The sequence below is a fragment of the Melospiza georgiana genome, chromosome 4 (assembly GCF_028018845.1).
Source record: "Melospiza georgiana isolate bMelGeo1 chromosome 4, bMelGeo1.pri, whole genome shotgun sequence".
NCBI lineage: Eukaryota > Metazoa > Chordata > Aves > Passeriformes > Passerellidae > Melospiza > Melospiza georgiana.
In genome coordinates this window covers 40,517,282-40,533,027 of record NC_080433.1, presented here as the reverse complement: position 1 = coordinate 40,533,027, position 15,746 = coordinate 40,517,282, and the positions used below count along the sequence as shown (strand labels likewise).

General features: G+C 33.7%; 1 protein-coding gene across 1 annotated transcript in view; it reads left to right on the top strand.

Annotated features, from left to right (window-relative positions):
- Nucleotides 1–15,746, top strand: part of LRRIQ1 (leucine rich repeats and IQ motif containing 1) — a 104,458-nt gene that overhangs the window by 1,233 nt on the left and 87,479 nt on the right. The window contains exons 3-12 of the mRNA XM_058023624.1: nucleotides 708–819; nucleotides 1,750–1,820; nucleotides 3,022–3,124; nucleotides 3,833–4,029; nucleotides 5,908–5,982; nucleotides 6,160–7,362; nucleotides 8,148–8,300; nucleotides 9,492–9,642; nucleotides 13,495–13,688; nucleotides 14,603–14,730. Coding sequence (XP_057879607.1) covers nucleotides 708–819; nucleotides 1,750–1,820; nucleotides 3,022–3,124; nucleotides 3,833–4,029; nucleotides 5,908–5,982; nucleotides 6,160–7,362; nucleotides 8,148–8,300; nucleotides 9,492–9,642; nucleotides 13,495–13,688; nucleotides 14,603–14,730 — 2,387 coding nt within the window. The remainder of the gene's footprint in view (nucleotides 1–707; nucleotides 820–1,749; nucleotides 1,821–3,021; nucleotides 3,125–3,832; nucleotides 4,030–5,907; nucleotides 5,983–6,159; nucleotides 7,363–8,147; nucleotides 8,301–9,491; nucleotides 9,643–13,494; nucleotides 13,689–14,602; nucleotides 14,731–15,746) is intronic.

Below are 15,746 nucleotides of genomic sequence, written 5' to 3'. Positions count from 1 at the left end.
CTGCCATTTTAGTCTTGCAGATTCGTAGCATAGGGATTGGTTTGTAGGATATTAGGGTGATAATATTGATCATAAATCATGTTTCACATGATGTAGACAAAGGCATCAGTGATAAGAGTGTAATCACTCACATACTGAACATCAGCAATGTCTACCACAATTTGCACATCTGAGTGAAGGCAGACCATTTTCCCAAAATATTGACATTAAAGGCAGTCTTTCAAATAGAAAGTTTCTATGTAATAAAGAATACTGAAGCATTGGTTCTACATGCATACTTTAAACATAAGTAAATTTAAAGTTTATTTATCCTGAAAAGAAAAAGATCCTGTACCTCAGAGGTATTTGCTAATTTTTATCTCATCCTCCTTCTTTAATTTCTTGGTCCAACACAGTTTTAAACACAATAATTTATTGAAATGTGCTTCTGGAGAGAGTGCAAGATACAATACTAAAATTTAATTTAATTAGAATGTAATTAAAATGTATTAATTAGAATGTAATTAAAATTGGAATTATGAATTGTTCAGTGGGTGGTAAGAAAATGAGAAACATTTTGGTGGAAATTGCTGCTAAATCTCCATCAACATCAATGCTTTATAGGTGAAGCCAAAACAAGTCTTTATTGTCTTATTTCAAGTATTTACCTCTTTTCAAGCCTGTGAGACAAAAATGTAGAACACATGTCAAAGGTTGTGTTTTTCTAGGTTTCAGGTGACCTACCAGAATCAGTTCTTGCCTATTTGAACTTTATCAAGAGCAGCAATCAAGATGCTGAGAAGTTTATACTGCAGGACTTAGGGGATGAGCAAAGCAGAAGTAAGCATTAATCACAGTTAAAATGTTTGTACACCTCATATTGTCAGTGGACATTAGACTAACAAGCATCCATAAAATAATGCAAACTTTTAAGTACAACAAGCAGTGAAACCTATTCCATCAGCTTCTGAATGCATGATGAAAATCTCTAGGAATAAAGCCATGCAATGCTATCTTCTTGAATTAACATCTGAGCAGAAATTAAACTTTTTAAAAAACTCATCTAATGTTAAAGAAGGCAAGTTGCAAGGTTAATCTCTGAGACAGAGCCCAGGCCAAACTCTTCATAAAGTCTAAAATGAAGCCAGTAGGAGCTGAAATGCAGGGTTCAGACACAATTGACTCCCACATGATATGTTTAAAGTCTATCTTGAGATGCCCAAGCTTGCATTGGATGAAATGACCATTAATTGGCAAAAAATATATTGCTGTCAGCTGTGTGACTGAAATCAAGCTCTTAGTTTATATGTCACTGTCTGTTCCATTAGTGCAATAGGCTTGGTGACCAGAAGTTCAACATTGACTACAAATTTTGAAATCTGAGGAACATCCCTATTTATTATTTTTTTTATAATGCAATCTTACTCTTTTTAATTGTTCTTTGTCAGCTTTTGAACTATCTGATACAAGTGCTGCTGTATTTTTCTGCACAGAAAATGTTCTGCTGTGTTTCATGATGTGGAATTTTCTTTCATATTTGCTATCACTGTATTCTTACAGTAATGTTGTCTCTGTTTCTGTTACACACATTTCCTGCTTTTAATGCAGAAAAATGATTCCCATACACATTTAAGTAAAACTGGGGGAGAAGGAAAGGAAAAAAACCCACTTTATTTTAGTTTAAACATATTGAGTAGATAAACAGTGTAGTCCAAAACTGAGCATTCATAAGGGATTTTCTCTCTGTGGACTAATTTTTTTTTTCTTTAGATTACATTTATGAAGTAGGTTCTTGCCATCCTTCTGAATTGAAAGAAGATACAAAACAATTTAACGAAAAGGTATTTTTAATATATACGTTACTTACAGGGAATAAAATTCTTTTAAATAATCTATATAACTTAAATTTGCCTTAGTGGCCTGCTAAGGAGGTCTATAAATGTGTCAGGTTTTTTTCTGTAAGACTATCCATAAGGTATTAAGATGAGTTTCTATATAAAATTTTTTAGAATTAGGACATCAACTGTAATACACCATGTCTATAAGTTTTCAAATTTGAAGTAACTTATCTGAGATATTGAGCACAAAAATAAAAAAAAATTAAACAAAACTGAATAATCCTTTATTGATAGTTATTTGGAGAATATTATCTTATGATAGCACTTTTAAGCTTCTCTAATCTTAATTTTTTATGATGATCAGGAAGATGTACTACTATTAACCCTACTCCTAATATATTCCATTATTTTGTAGAAAATATAAACATAGCAATCTCTGTGCCTTTCGAAGACAATTCAAGAGTTATGAACATGAGTGCTTCTATATTTTCATAGGATTTGACTGAATAACTCGCTGAAGTTTTCTTAGAAAAATATAAAACTGTATTTAATTTATTCACTTTTAATTTGCTGCCTGGCTTTTATTAGTGAGCACTCTTGCAAACATGATTTTTTGTTCTCAGAAGACTATTGTTTAAAACAGCACAATTACTTCATGTGACTTCAGCTGCATTACAAATATTAATATAGGCCCAAAGCATGTGATGAACAGATGATAAATGAGCAGGAATAGATTACTTGCCAGTAAAGAACAATGAAATAAATATAGCAATCCTTCTGCCCATAGTATTATTTTGAAATAGTCTTCTTAAAAATTTGCTCTGTAACTAGTTCTTCCCCAGTGTGCATAACAGTATTCATGCATATTTCATGTTTTCCCAAAAAGTAAAATAGATCTCATATGCAAGACATTCATTTTTCCAAATCAAAATATTAAATATATTTTAGAAACACATAGAAATATTATGTAATTTGATAAATACTACAATATTTGTTACTCTAGAAAACAATATTTTGACTGATGTGTTAGCATTATTCAATGTGTAAGGATTCCAGTCACTAGGAAGTTTTACCTTGTTGTACAACAAGGTAAAACTTACTACTGACTGGAATCCTTACACATCCTTGTTCTGGAAGATTTTTATAATGTTCTACTTTTAAATTTTTTTTCTTGTTTTTTAATAAAAATTTTAAACTATATTAGATACCACTTGAAGTTGAAAATAAAGACTTGCAGCTTGCTACAACACCTGATTATAGTCAGTCCATCAGTGATGAAGCAGTCACTGATGACCACTTACTTACAGGTAAGCAAGCACATTATTAATTTGGTTGGGTTGATCTTTAACATATCACTATTTCCTACTTTTCTGTTGTCATAAGAGTCATAGCATGTTTTAAAATAATTTCACATTGCAGTATACAGCAGGGCTTGATACTTGATGGATTTGACATAAACAAACACTTTTGCCTTTATCTCATTTCAAGATCACAAAATCATCATAGAAATTAGTGTCAAAAAATACCACTCAAAAATGAAAGCTGCTCAGAGGCACTAAGCAGGTTCTGCTTTGGCCACAGATTTCTGTTGTTGTTTTGGTTTTTGGATTTTGGTGGGGTCTTTTTGGATTTTTTTGTGGTCACATTGGCTGAGAATGTTCCTTTGCCATGGCCTTTGGATGAGTTTTGTTGGAGCATATCAGTGCTAAAGCACTAAAAGCCACAGGAGACATCCTCTGCAATCCTGAATTTTACATTTTTAGAATAAGCATAGTAGTTGCAGAGTCAGTAAGTGTGGAACTTAACTGAATAATAATAAGACATCTCTGATGGAAAGGACTTGTGCTGCAGTTGTGATTTCTTATATATATTATATAATACATATAGGAAATCAGATATATATTGCTGGCTGTACAATCATAGGAACTTTTTCTTGTCAAATACCTTAAGACTGTTTAATGTTCCCCAGTGCTTATTAGGAAATTAAATAAAATGTTTTCTTGGTTGATTAATAGCTGATCTTGAAATGAGAATAAGTCTTGCCCATTGTGAAATAGAAGAACAGTGTAGACGAGCACTTGAGCTTGAAGATGAGAAGATGAAAAAGTGGAAAGCTGAGAGGGAAAAACAGAATGAAGAGGAACATGCAAGAAGGGTGAAGCATCTGGAGCAATTTGAGGCTGAAAAAATAAAGTTAGATCTTCTTCATAAGGTAATGAATGATATTAAGCCAATCTGTTCCAGTCTAGACTATCTGAATTCTAGCTCTAATGTGAAAAAGGGGCTACTATCTCAAACTGCATCACTGTCCTAAACCCTATCTACATGTGCTGCGAGTCATAAAATGCATTTAAGTGCAGTCCATTGGCTTTTATGTGCTTACTGTTTTAATCAATAGTGAATGAATTTACTATGCTACATTTCAAATTATTCCTTAAGCTTTGCCCTTACAAAGTTTTTATATTATGAAATCAGCCAAAGTACTGGAAATGAGAGTTGTGCTGAAATTAATCACAAATGAAAAATGGTCGCTGTGCCCTAATAGAAAATACTTAGCTAGTTTGGAACTCCCACCCCAATTTCACATTTCTATGTTAAAATCTTAATGGAAGTAATCAGAACCAAAATTATTCAGTTCAGCAATGCTGGTGTTGTTCTTCACTAGGTAAAAGTTACAATACTTGCTGTCCCTATCTTTATCTGGGAAACTTACTCAGGCTTCATCTACTGATGAATGCCACACCAAATGATGACTCAGCACGTTGGCTGGTTGCACTCTCAGAATATCTAGTCATGTTTTGCTGTAGTGGGTGGAGCATCATAAAGGATAAAAGAGTGTAAGAACATGAAGAAATTTAACTCTTAGATATTATACTTGTGAGGCCACAGAATTTTATTATTTAGCCTAAATAAGTGTGTTTTGAAAGATGCATTAACACTACATATTCAGTTAACTAATTTGTGGCTTTCTGAAGAGGTGGGTGCCTTGGCAGTAGCAAGGTAATTCAAGTTACCAGTAGTAAGGAAGGGCTTAGTAAATGAAAACACCTTTGGTCTCTGAAGGCCAGTTCAATGTCCACTATAGCTCTCTTTTCAAAAGGTCAGAAAAACTGATAGGCCTTCTTGACTCTTTGCTGTCACAAATTATTTTTGGATGTAGGATGGCTTTCTCTAGGGAAAGACGAACATGGCCATGTTTAAGCACTTTGATACTGCCGTTGCAGGAACACTTCTTTTGGAGGTGAGAAATAGAATCCAACTTTCCTACTGCAGAAGGATCTAGATGCCTGGTCTCTCTTGCTGGTCTGAACAGCAGGCGTCTGAATGCCCATGAAAAACAGTGCTTAGACATGTGGGAGACTTTAGGCTCCAAGTTGAAAGTGGTTGCTGTTACTACTTCCTTCTTATCCTCCATATTTATTTGGTTGATATATCTTGCTTCCACCAGGAGTTATGTGGATCTGGATCAGCCTGGTTTTTAGTTATTTCCTTAAGTGACTTTCTGGCTGCTAACTTACAGTCTGATTGAGACTTTTTCCTGATTGAGGTTATGTTGGGCACGGGGGGAAATGCTATTTACTTGCAAATAGTGAGAAAGAAGGCTTCAACTTTCATTTTCCATTTGGAAACAATTTCAGTCAGAAGAAGTTTTTAGCTTTACTGAACAAAATTCCCATTTGAAGGATTTTAATATTATCAGTACATACCAGTGCAATTAAAGGGAGATTGTTTATGCTATTGTTCAGATATGTTTCTGTTTTTTGCCTGTACTTTGAATGGTTTGGTAACTAGTATTCATCTTAAATAGTAGTACAGATCTTGGAGAGGAAAGTGGCAGCTGTTTGGGTCAGTACCTAGATGCTGACTTTCTGAAGGTATGCATCTCTCAGTGCTTGACAAAATCTGCATTACTGATGCAAGTGTCCTGTTGTTTCTTTTGATCCACACATGGCTCAGTTTCTCATTTAAATTCAGGCATTCACAAAATTGGATTGTTGGAAAGTCAAGAAGATGGGTGAGATTGGAGAGAGAGTGTTTTGTGTTGTTCTGAGTTTTCTACAGTATTCATTTAAGTTAATTTGTTTTGCAGAAACGCCAGGCTGCAATAAAAGATGAGTTACAAAAAGGGCAGGAAGCTTGGAGAGACAAAATGAGGCGACATGAGGTAAGGTTGTACAGTGAGCTTTTGTCAAATGACTGTGAGGTTACTGTTAAATATTTGAGAATAAGTGTTGTCATGGAGTGCTTAATATGCTAGATTCTGTTTGTGAATGATAAATATGTGCCAATACCTGTCCCATTTTAAAAGTGGTTGAAATCTATCCTAATTATTTTGGCCTAGGAATTGATCATGAAGCTACAGTTGCAAATGGAGGAGGAAAGAAAGGCCTTGGAAGAACAGAAAGCAAAAGAAAGACAACAACTGGCTGAACAACAGAATATAGCAGCTGTGAAAATCCAAGCTAGATTTAGAGCATTTTTAGTCCGTAAAAAATATGCTCCCATTTTAAAACAATGGAAATATGAAATGAGAAAGAAGCAGAAAATACTAGAGGAAATAGAGCAAGAAATGAAAGAAGGAGAGGAAAAACTGAACAGGGAAATGCAAGAAAACAGGTTAAAGAGAGAAGAGGAAAGAAAGAGGCAAGAAGAACTTGAAAGAAAACAATATTTGAAACAGGTGAGGAGGCGTGAGGAATATGAGAAAAAGAAAGAAAGCCTGAGATTGGAAAGAGAAAAACAAGTGCAAATAAGAAAAGAAGAACAAAGAAAATTAGAACAAAAAAGAGCAGAAGTTGTGATGTGTGAAAATGTAGAAAATAACATAGAAGACATAAAAAAGGATAATAAGACAGAAAATATGAAAGTAATTAGAGAAGAGAAGGAGAAACTAAATAAACAAGTAGAGGAACCAAAAGAAAAGCATGCTGAAATGATGGATGAAACAATTAATTGGATGATTCCAGCAGAAAGAAATTTGACACCAAGCGTGCTAGGCTCTGAGAAGGAACACCCTTCTCAAGTGAATAATGAGAACTTATACATTAATTCAGTAACACAAGTAGAAGAAAATTACTCACAAACAAGTTATCTTGATAAAGTTTCAAATGGCCATATTTCAAAGGATGAATCTCTTAACTTTGGTGCTAATGTCATGGCAGAAAGTAAGGCAAACTGCATATGCATCAGCCCTCCAAATGTCCAGCCAAATGCTAATAACAGAGAAAATACAGATAGATTTTCTCATGAAACTATGAAGAAAACTTTATTTCTGATGGAAAATGCTATTGAAGAAGTCGGAGACACCTGGGACAGTAGTCAAGATGTGGCAGATTCTTCTAATAAAGTAACTTTTCCTGATGATATTGAAAAGAAGAGACTAAACTGGATGAATAGGTGCAAATCTTGGTCTAAAATATATGAAGAAAACCAAAGAAAGCAAGCAACTATAAGAAAACGACTAAGGAAAAGTTCATTCAGCAAGATGCCTCCACTAAGTACAGACAAGATAATTCATAGTGGCCCTTGGAGTACTTTGCAACAGGTAACTGGTAATATGAAAGTTTGAGAATGAAATGGGAGACATACTTCCACTTTTTTTCTTATCTTCTCTTTTGATGTGTTGGCAGAATGCTTTATTGTTGAGCAGGAAATAGATATTGTGACAGGTCCTTTGCCCAGGTGCAGAATAAGTGCAATGGCAATGACTTTTAAATTCCAGTGAGTGCTCTGGAACAGACTGATGTGGCATTAGTCTTCAAGTGATTGATAATATTACCCCTTTAAAAGGCAAGATCTCTTACATTCTGCTAAATTAACAAGGTTTTGCCTTTGTATAAAGGCCCACATTTCAGTTCCTGTTCCCTTCAGAGTTTTAAGAGCAATAGTCTCTTCTAGAAACAAGAAATTACTCATCAGCTTATAGATAGTGTTTTGCCATAAAGGACATCTCCTGGTTGCCAGGACTTACTTTTCTTACCACTTATTAACTTATTGTATGCTTGCTCTGTGGTCTCATCTTGATTTCCATTCTGAGATGGCCTTTACACACTTCTAGTCTGAATAATTTTTGTCTGTTCTACACTCATGATTTATGATACTGTGACTATTGTTTTCATGCTTGCCTCTCCCATTGGACAGATCAAACCTATCATTGCTCTTCTTTTCTATATGAAAAGATTAACATTAGTTGCTTGCATTTTATAAAGCATTTGTGGTTTGTAGTTTTGTTTTCTTTTTCATCCCAAAGAAAATTACCATAATATGATGTTGTGCAACGAATATTCAATATACAAAACATTATTTTTATTTATCAATAAATGCATGTAGGTCACAACGCTTACACTCGAAGATTTGCCAGCTTGTAGCCTCTCAACCTTATCTGAGTGTTCAAACCTTCAAGTTTTGACTCTGAGGCGCTGTGGACTGGTTGCTCTGGAAGGACTAAGTAGCTGCAAAGACCTGAAGTATATCAATGTGGAGGTACCAAGCATATTTGATTCTTTGTTATAACATGGGGAGAACTGCCAGTTTTGCTCCTTAGTTGATTGTTCAGTAGTCCAACTGAATATGTAGCTTTTAGCCTTAAGAGCATAGGAATAGTAACAAAATACTCCCAAATGTTAACAAAGTTATACAAGCAGATTTACAGTGCAAATAACAAAAAACTACACGCTGCAAATGATTCAACCTATACTAAGAAAATAGCAGGCTGTGCTTAGCGTTGGTATAGATCTTTGTTTCCTCAGTCTCTGATTGATGAGTGGGCAGGTGCTGCTCACCATAGCAGGTGCTCAGCTTGAGCAAGAATAGGTAGAAGGAAGAGTCCTTTGCAACATGAATACATGTTACATGTATTTTTACGTGTAAAAGTACACCTTGAATATTAATTAAAATTAGTAAAGTATATGCTCAAGGAATAATACATATAGTGAGTTATACCAGAGGCCTAATGTTAGGTGTTCGCTACTGTGCAGTGTTTTACATGCCTTGTTTAATGACTAAAGAGAACTTTTTCTCTGTAATGCATCTTTGTTCCAGAACTTGGCAGTTTACATGAAACAGCTTTGTTCATATTTTTAATTTCATGTGTTTTAACAACGCCATTTTCCAGATGAAAAGACCAAGCACAGCAAATAGTGAGAGAAAAATCTGAGGAAGTCTTATTAAAATGGCCTGGGGAAGGGGATGTTTGAAAAGCAAGATCCCTTGGAGGAATAATATTAGCTTAGAACAGTGTTAATGTTTGTGACCAAAGTACCTCTAAATGCAGACTTTTGCTATTAGTAAATAGGATTCCAGCAAAATTACATTTGTCTTCATTAGCATCTAGTAAATATGATGTTTCTGTGCAGTTTTTAGTTCAGTCTCCGAGGGTTTCGGGAGGTAGGAAATTGTGTATGGAAAAAACTGCTCTGTTCTTAACTTCTTTTTTATGCTCTTTTTGTTTCAACTTTGGGCATTTTCAGAGCCAGAATGAAGTTCAAGATACATTCTTGTTCTGTTTCAGCAGGACTCATCTTTCTTTTTCCCCCAATGGAAAAATAAAGATGCCCTTACTCCTAGCTAAGAGTTTAGGATAAAAATAAGCAATAAAGGCAATATACTATGTTTTACTCAGTTCTCTACTTCACTTCAGAGGCTGTTTAATATTCTCATTTTCTTTTATTGCAGGACAACAACATTCAGATAATTGACTGTGCAAATCTGGAAAATCTCTGTATTCTCATTCTGAATAAGAACCGTCTTTCATCAGTTTGTGGCTTAGATGGATGCAAAAATCTCCAAAATCTTGAACTTTCCTACAATAGAATCACTCGAATTGGTAAGAAAATTATTCCAATTTGTATAACAATATTTATGCAGTTTATATTCAGAATTTTACACCCCTTGAATTTAGAGCCAGTCAGCTGCTAAGCCCACAGAGACAGACTTGGCAAAAAACCTTCATCTTAAAGCATGGCTTAGCTACTGCCCTGTATTCCCTCTATATAAATATAGGTCTATATATATATATGACAATATAACTATTGTCAGCCAAAGAGAATTAAAATCTTTCTGAAAGGGCCACTCACATTATCTGCACTGAGTCAGCTGGAATATGAGAGTAGGCTGTGTTCAGCTTATCTATAGACATAATGAAAGCAAAGCCTAGCTGTGCAACTGCAGGGAACTCCAGTGTGTTCCTGACTGACACAGTAAGTAGTTATATAGAAATTGTCTTGCCTGTCTTGAGTCTGCTGGACAATATAAAAATAATTAAAACAATTACTAAGCTCATAGACTAAGCAAATTCACATAAGATTTGTAAATAAGTAGTTCCACTGTTAAATAGCACTATGAACATGGATAATACAGTTCCATGATGAACAGCAAGGGTGTAGCAAACAGAAAATGGGAAAGCTTAAAAAAAATCTGTAGGTGTAGAAACTTTGATGAAGATATAAATATTTTTGTTAATATATGTAAATGTTAGTACTCATGAAGAAATTTTTTAATACCTGAGAATAAAAGTCCTGGGAAATCAATGTTTACTGTAAAAACGTATCAGTAGTCTAATGAAGAAAAATAAAATAAAACGGTTAAAAGTTTCATCTGTATTTTTGTGGCAAATAGTGCTTGATAAGATTCTTATTCAGATTGATCTTATTTGATAAAAATGTCCGCAAAATTACTGTAAGAATGGCATCATTTTAGTGGATGACATTTAAGAATGTGGCATCTGTGTGGAGTGTGGCAACATCATACAGGCCAAGTGGACTTAAATTCTCCAGTACTTTCTCTTTTGTGCAGAGTACTGCTACAATTACTGAGTCTCTAATGAATTGAAGTGGGTAAATAAATGTTCACAAAAATCGTCTTCAAATGTGAGTTATTTTCCTCTCCAGAATTGCTTTGAGGATTTTATGTTAAAACAGATGCATAATACAGGATGTATTTCATATTGAGTAGTTGCACAGAAAGCGTATGAATGGATTTGTGAGTACAGATAGTGAGCATATCACTCCCATCTCTAAATCTTGCAGGATGTCCCTTAGCAATTCTGGAAGCTCCAGTACTGTGTAGTAAAGCTTATTTACGTTCGTAATATTTACGTTTTAATTACTTATTGCAAGAACTTTCTGGCATATTATGATTTCTCTTCTTATTCTTTTCTCCTGTCATTGAAATATAGCATCAATAGGGGAAAAATTAGAGTTGCCGAAAACCCCTTAAAATAGCAGTAAGAGAAATATTCTCAATTAGGCTTTTTCCCTTAGGAATACATGATCACAAATTAAGTAATTGTGACAGTAACACACCAAAGTTGAGTGCGTATGCTTGTATTTTGAGGATGAATGCTTTATTTAAAAATTTTCATGCACAAAAAGTAGCATTTTGACTCCAGATTTCAAATAGGCTTCTGTAGGGTGTCTGTACTGCCATAGAGTGCTGGGTAAAACCCTGGCAGCTCAAGGAATAGCAATCCATAACTATGGATGGTCATAAATGCTGCTTTCAATATACACAGAGAGGAATTTCTTTTTCATCAGACACTTTTTTAATTTAGGTTTTGTTGTTTGAGGATTTTATTTTTTTTTTCATTTTTATGTTCACTCTCAGCTTTCCCTCTGTTGTTACTTGTCTTTGTCACACATAGAAGTGACTTCAGAACTGCATCAATAGCTGAGTCCCTAGCTAGCAGACTTCAGCTGCACTTTGCAAAATGCTGAGAACTTCCATAAAGGTTCTCCTTGAATCTTGCTGAAACCATGTATTTGTCAACAGAATGCTTTTCCTATGGCTGCTATAACTTTTGTTTGTTGCATTGTAGGTAAAACATACAATGTCTTCTGGAAATAATGCAGAAGACTTTCATGCTTATATTTAATTTTGCATGTGGTCAGAAGAACCAGTAAAATACCATTTGTTTGTATTACATCATTCTGTCTTGTGTATTTTCGGTGATAATTCCAGAATATTCTGAATGACATTCAGGTGAGGAAGAGTAAAAAAAGGTGATTTGTGCAGCATGCAGAGAAGGAAATTTCCAGATTCTGTTTTATCTTCTTGCCTTTTCTTATTGTGTGTGCAGTCTCTCTTCTTGGTCCCACTCCAGGCTCATAGAGTGCTTTTAAAGTTTCCAGTGCTGCTAAACTGAATTTAAACGAATTTAAGCTTAAGGTAACTTAAGCTGCTCTTAAGAGGAAGTCTTGGGAGCAAACACACGAAAACGCGAAAGTGTTTCTGAGACCACTAGATGGTGCTGATTCCTTTTTTATTTTCATCCAAGCACGAAAGAAAAACCCAGATCAGGATCTTGCAGACCGGCTATTATGTCATGGACATGTTTGAAACTTGTCAGAATAATTAAAGATTTGTATATTTATTTGCTAAAGCACACTTTTGAAGTCACACTATAGGACATGTGTGTTATATTTAAGATGATACCACTTTAATGTCAGATAATTGCATTATTTTCACTAAATGTTTTCCATTTTTAAAATAAAATTATTGGAACACCTATATTGGGAATTTTTAAAAATTTACTGGTTTTTTGGTATTTAATGCTTTGCTTCAGTTTTCTCCTTATCATTAGTTTTCATTTTTAATTCCTCTTCTGTAATCTCAATACTCTATGGTGCAAACTGATATCTGGTTTCTAATTTTTTGTGAAATAAAATATATAATCATAGTTTGTTGTTTTGTTGTTTTTTTTTTTTCCAGAGGACAGTCACAAAGAGATTCACTACTGTGAATCCAGCTAATTCAGATTCCTTTGGGGAACTTGTGAAATTTTGGGTGAGATAAAGATGCGACACAGTGTTCCCTCAAATAATCCTAAATTAACTAAATTATCAAAGAATACATGAAACAGATGTAAAATCAGAAATTCCTTATTTTAGATATGGTTTGTGAAGGGTATCGCTTCAAGGGCATTTTTAATACAGAGATACAGAAAAGCTGCTTGGACCTGCAGCAAGTTAGATGGATCAGTGCCATTGCATGTGTAAGCCTGTGGGAAGACAATGAAATTTTTGCTGTTGTAAGGATAATTTTAATTACATTCTGTGAGAGAAACAGATGCTCATCAGAATTCCTTTGCATTTCTTTGTGTGTAGAGATTGCATGCTCTTTAATGTAGATGGCAGAAGTAAATTTCTTGAGTGGAATGGCTACAGTAGCATAGCTTTATTCTTAAAGGCACTAAATTTTATTTATAAATTTTGTTGTTAAATTTGATATTGGCCTGGGTCTTAGTACAGTTTTTTCTAACCTTGCTAATAAACTTTAAAAAAACTTTAAAAATGAAATAATAAAAGCTAACTTTTAAACATAGGGTTTTCATTCTAATGGATGATTTTAAGAGGGCTGTTAGCATTTCACAGGGTTCAGAGCAGCTGTAAAGTGGTTAAAGCATAGTAAGTACAGTTTATCACTAAGAGAATATTCTCTTCCAATGGAAGTACCAAAGAGATTATGAACTGTTATTATTGCTTGATTAAGAGGATCAGAGACTTGTGAATCATATGTGCTATATATGTGATTGGGTCAAAATACAGTAATTTGTTTTAAACCCTATAAAGAAGTAATATTAATTATTATGTCAGAGAATGTACAGAAAATTCAGAGTTTTCTTAATACTTGAACGACAAAAGATTTTTATTTCATCATGTCTTAAATCTTGAATTTTCAGGTGGTCTGGAGTCACTGAAAAATCTTCAACAATTAATTGTGGACCATAATCAGTTGATCAGCACAAAAGGTCTTTGTGAGGCACCTACTCTCATTCACTTAGACTGCTCTTACAATTACCTTGCACAAGTTGAAGGCATTGAGAATTGTGGCCTACTTCAAGTTCTGAAGTTGCAAGGCAATAATCTCCAGGAGGTAAAAGCTTTGAATTTAGTGGCTGTTGTGCATATGCCTTTGCTAACAGTCATATTCTTCAGCATTTCTGAGTGGGTGCTCTTTGATTGGTGTGGGATATTTCATGCTCCTAGATAAGATTTTTTTTGTCCTTATCAGAGGGTGATTTTTCAAAGATACAAATGACTAGCAGTTAATTGTTTTCTTACTCCCAAATCCTTGAAACATTGGACTCTCAGTGATTATGGTTCCTCCATCATTTATAGCATTTGTTTTTTTTCTAGTTATGGTTCTGATTTTGTTTATAATGTAAGAAAATATTATTATTTCGTATAGGTCTTGTTATAATAGGAAGATAATTATATCAGGCCGGTAATAATGATATAATTGTCATTACATATAAGTAATTGCTCCTTAGTCTTACTTGTATATAATGATAATATTATTATCACCCTGATGATAATCATACTTATTTAATGTATGTTGATTCTCCGAAACTTGAAATTTGTGCTGCAGCATTTAAAATAGCAAAGTTGTTTGCTAAACATATGCTTCATCATATTTACTCACAGATATTCTCCTATGAATTCAAGAGATGAAAAGCATTGTCAATAAGCAGCAAATAACTAACTAACTAAATAAAATTAATAAAATAGTAAGGTTGTGACTCTTGGGATCTTGAATTTCTTTTTCTTCTTTAATTATTTATATTAAATGCTCAGGTGTGGATAGAAGACATTAAAAAGTATTTGCCACCTGATATATAGAGATTATGTGTGACAACTGGTACATACATAATAAGGAAATGATACATATATCCAAAATGTCAGTTTTTCTTGTATTTAGTAATGATTTATGAAAAGCATCTGGTAAGCATTCCATTGTTGTTTCTCTAATTTATACTAGTCTTAAATAACCATCTCATTTCTATTTAGGTTCCAAGACTGGAAAATCATGTTCTCTTAAGAGAACTATATTTGGATGACAATAGCATTTCTTCTATGAGAATGCTTTCTTTGTATTGGTTGCCTCTATTGCAGATTCTTTTGCTGTCTCAAAATAGGTAAGTGAGAAACATTCTTCCACTTACAGAACTGATCCAGAGGAATTTACTAACATCACACTTGTCTGAAAAGTATAATTCTCAGTATGGGTGAAATTTCACCATCTTTTTGGGATATTCTTTAAAAATAAAAATATGTGGTTGGCATGTAATTACATTGGCTACCTCTATCTAAAAAAATTTGAAACAGCATTAACTATGTAATTTTTTTTCTCTTGGATATTATGTGAAAATAATTCTTGAGCATTGTGGCATTATTAAAACCATGGTGGGTTTCTTTCTTTCTTTAGCAATTGTTGCTAGAGTATGTCTGTCAAACTTCATATTTCACAGCTAGCTTATTCAAAACAGACTTTGAAGGCTAAGTTAAGGGCAAGTACTAGAGTTAAAAAGGCCAAATAAAAATGTTTTTTATTTTACATACATATGTTAATACCCTCCAAAACAAGTATATTTGCTTTAATTTTTCACTCTTCTGGTTCTGCTTAAAAGGTATAAAATAAAGAAGAATCAAGACAAGCAGCATAAAACTGGTTCATGCCCTCAAGTACTCTGTAATTAGTTTTCTGTTTGTTTTCTAAGATAATCTATTCATCTTTAGAAGTTGAATAACCAGATATCCTGGATTTAAAATCTTATTTTCCCCACCCCCACTTTTTCTCTATTTAAATTCTGCTAAAAAAGTTATACAAGATTTATTACAGTTTGCAATATGTTAATAGGAAAATTAATTTTTAAATAATATCCATTTTTTTCTATGCTGTGATAATTTTGTTCTGGATAAGGCTGATCTCAGCTTAACAAACAGAATGCTACATATCATATATAGAAATACACTCTCAACTCTTTACTTCACTCTCCTGTTAGTGAATAGATGTTTTTAAAGGGTGATTCATCTGCCATTTTTAGCTGTTTGCTTTGAGACTAATCATAGCCTAAAAGTGCCTGTTCATCTTCATTGACAATTAAAAAAATCAAAATGACCACTTCATGTGTAGGTGTCTACATCTGAACAG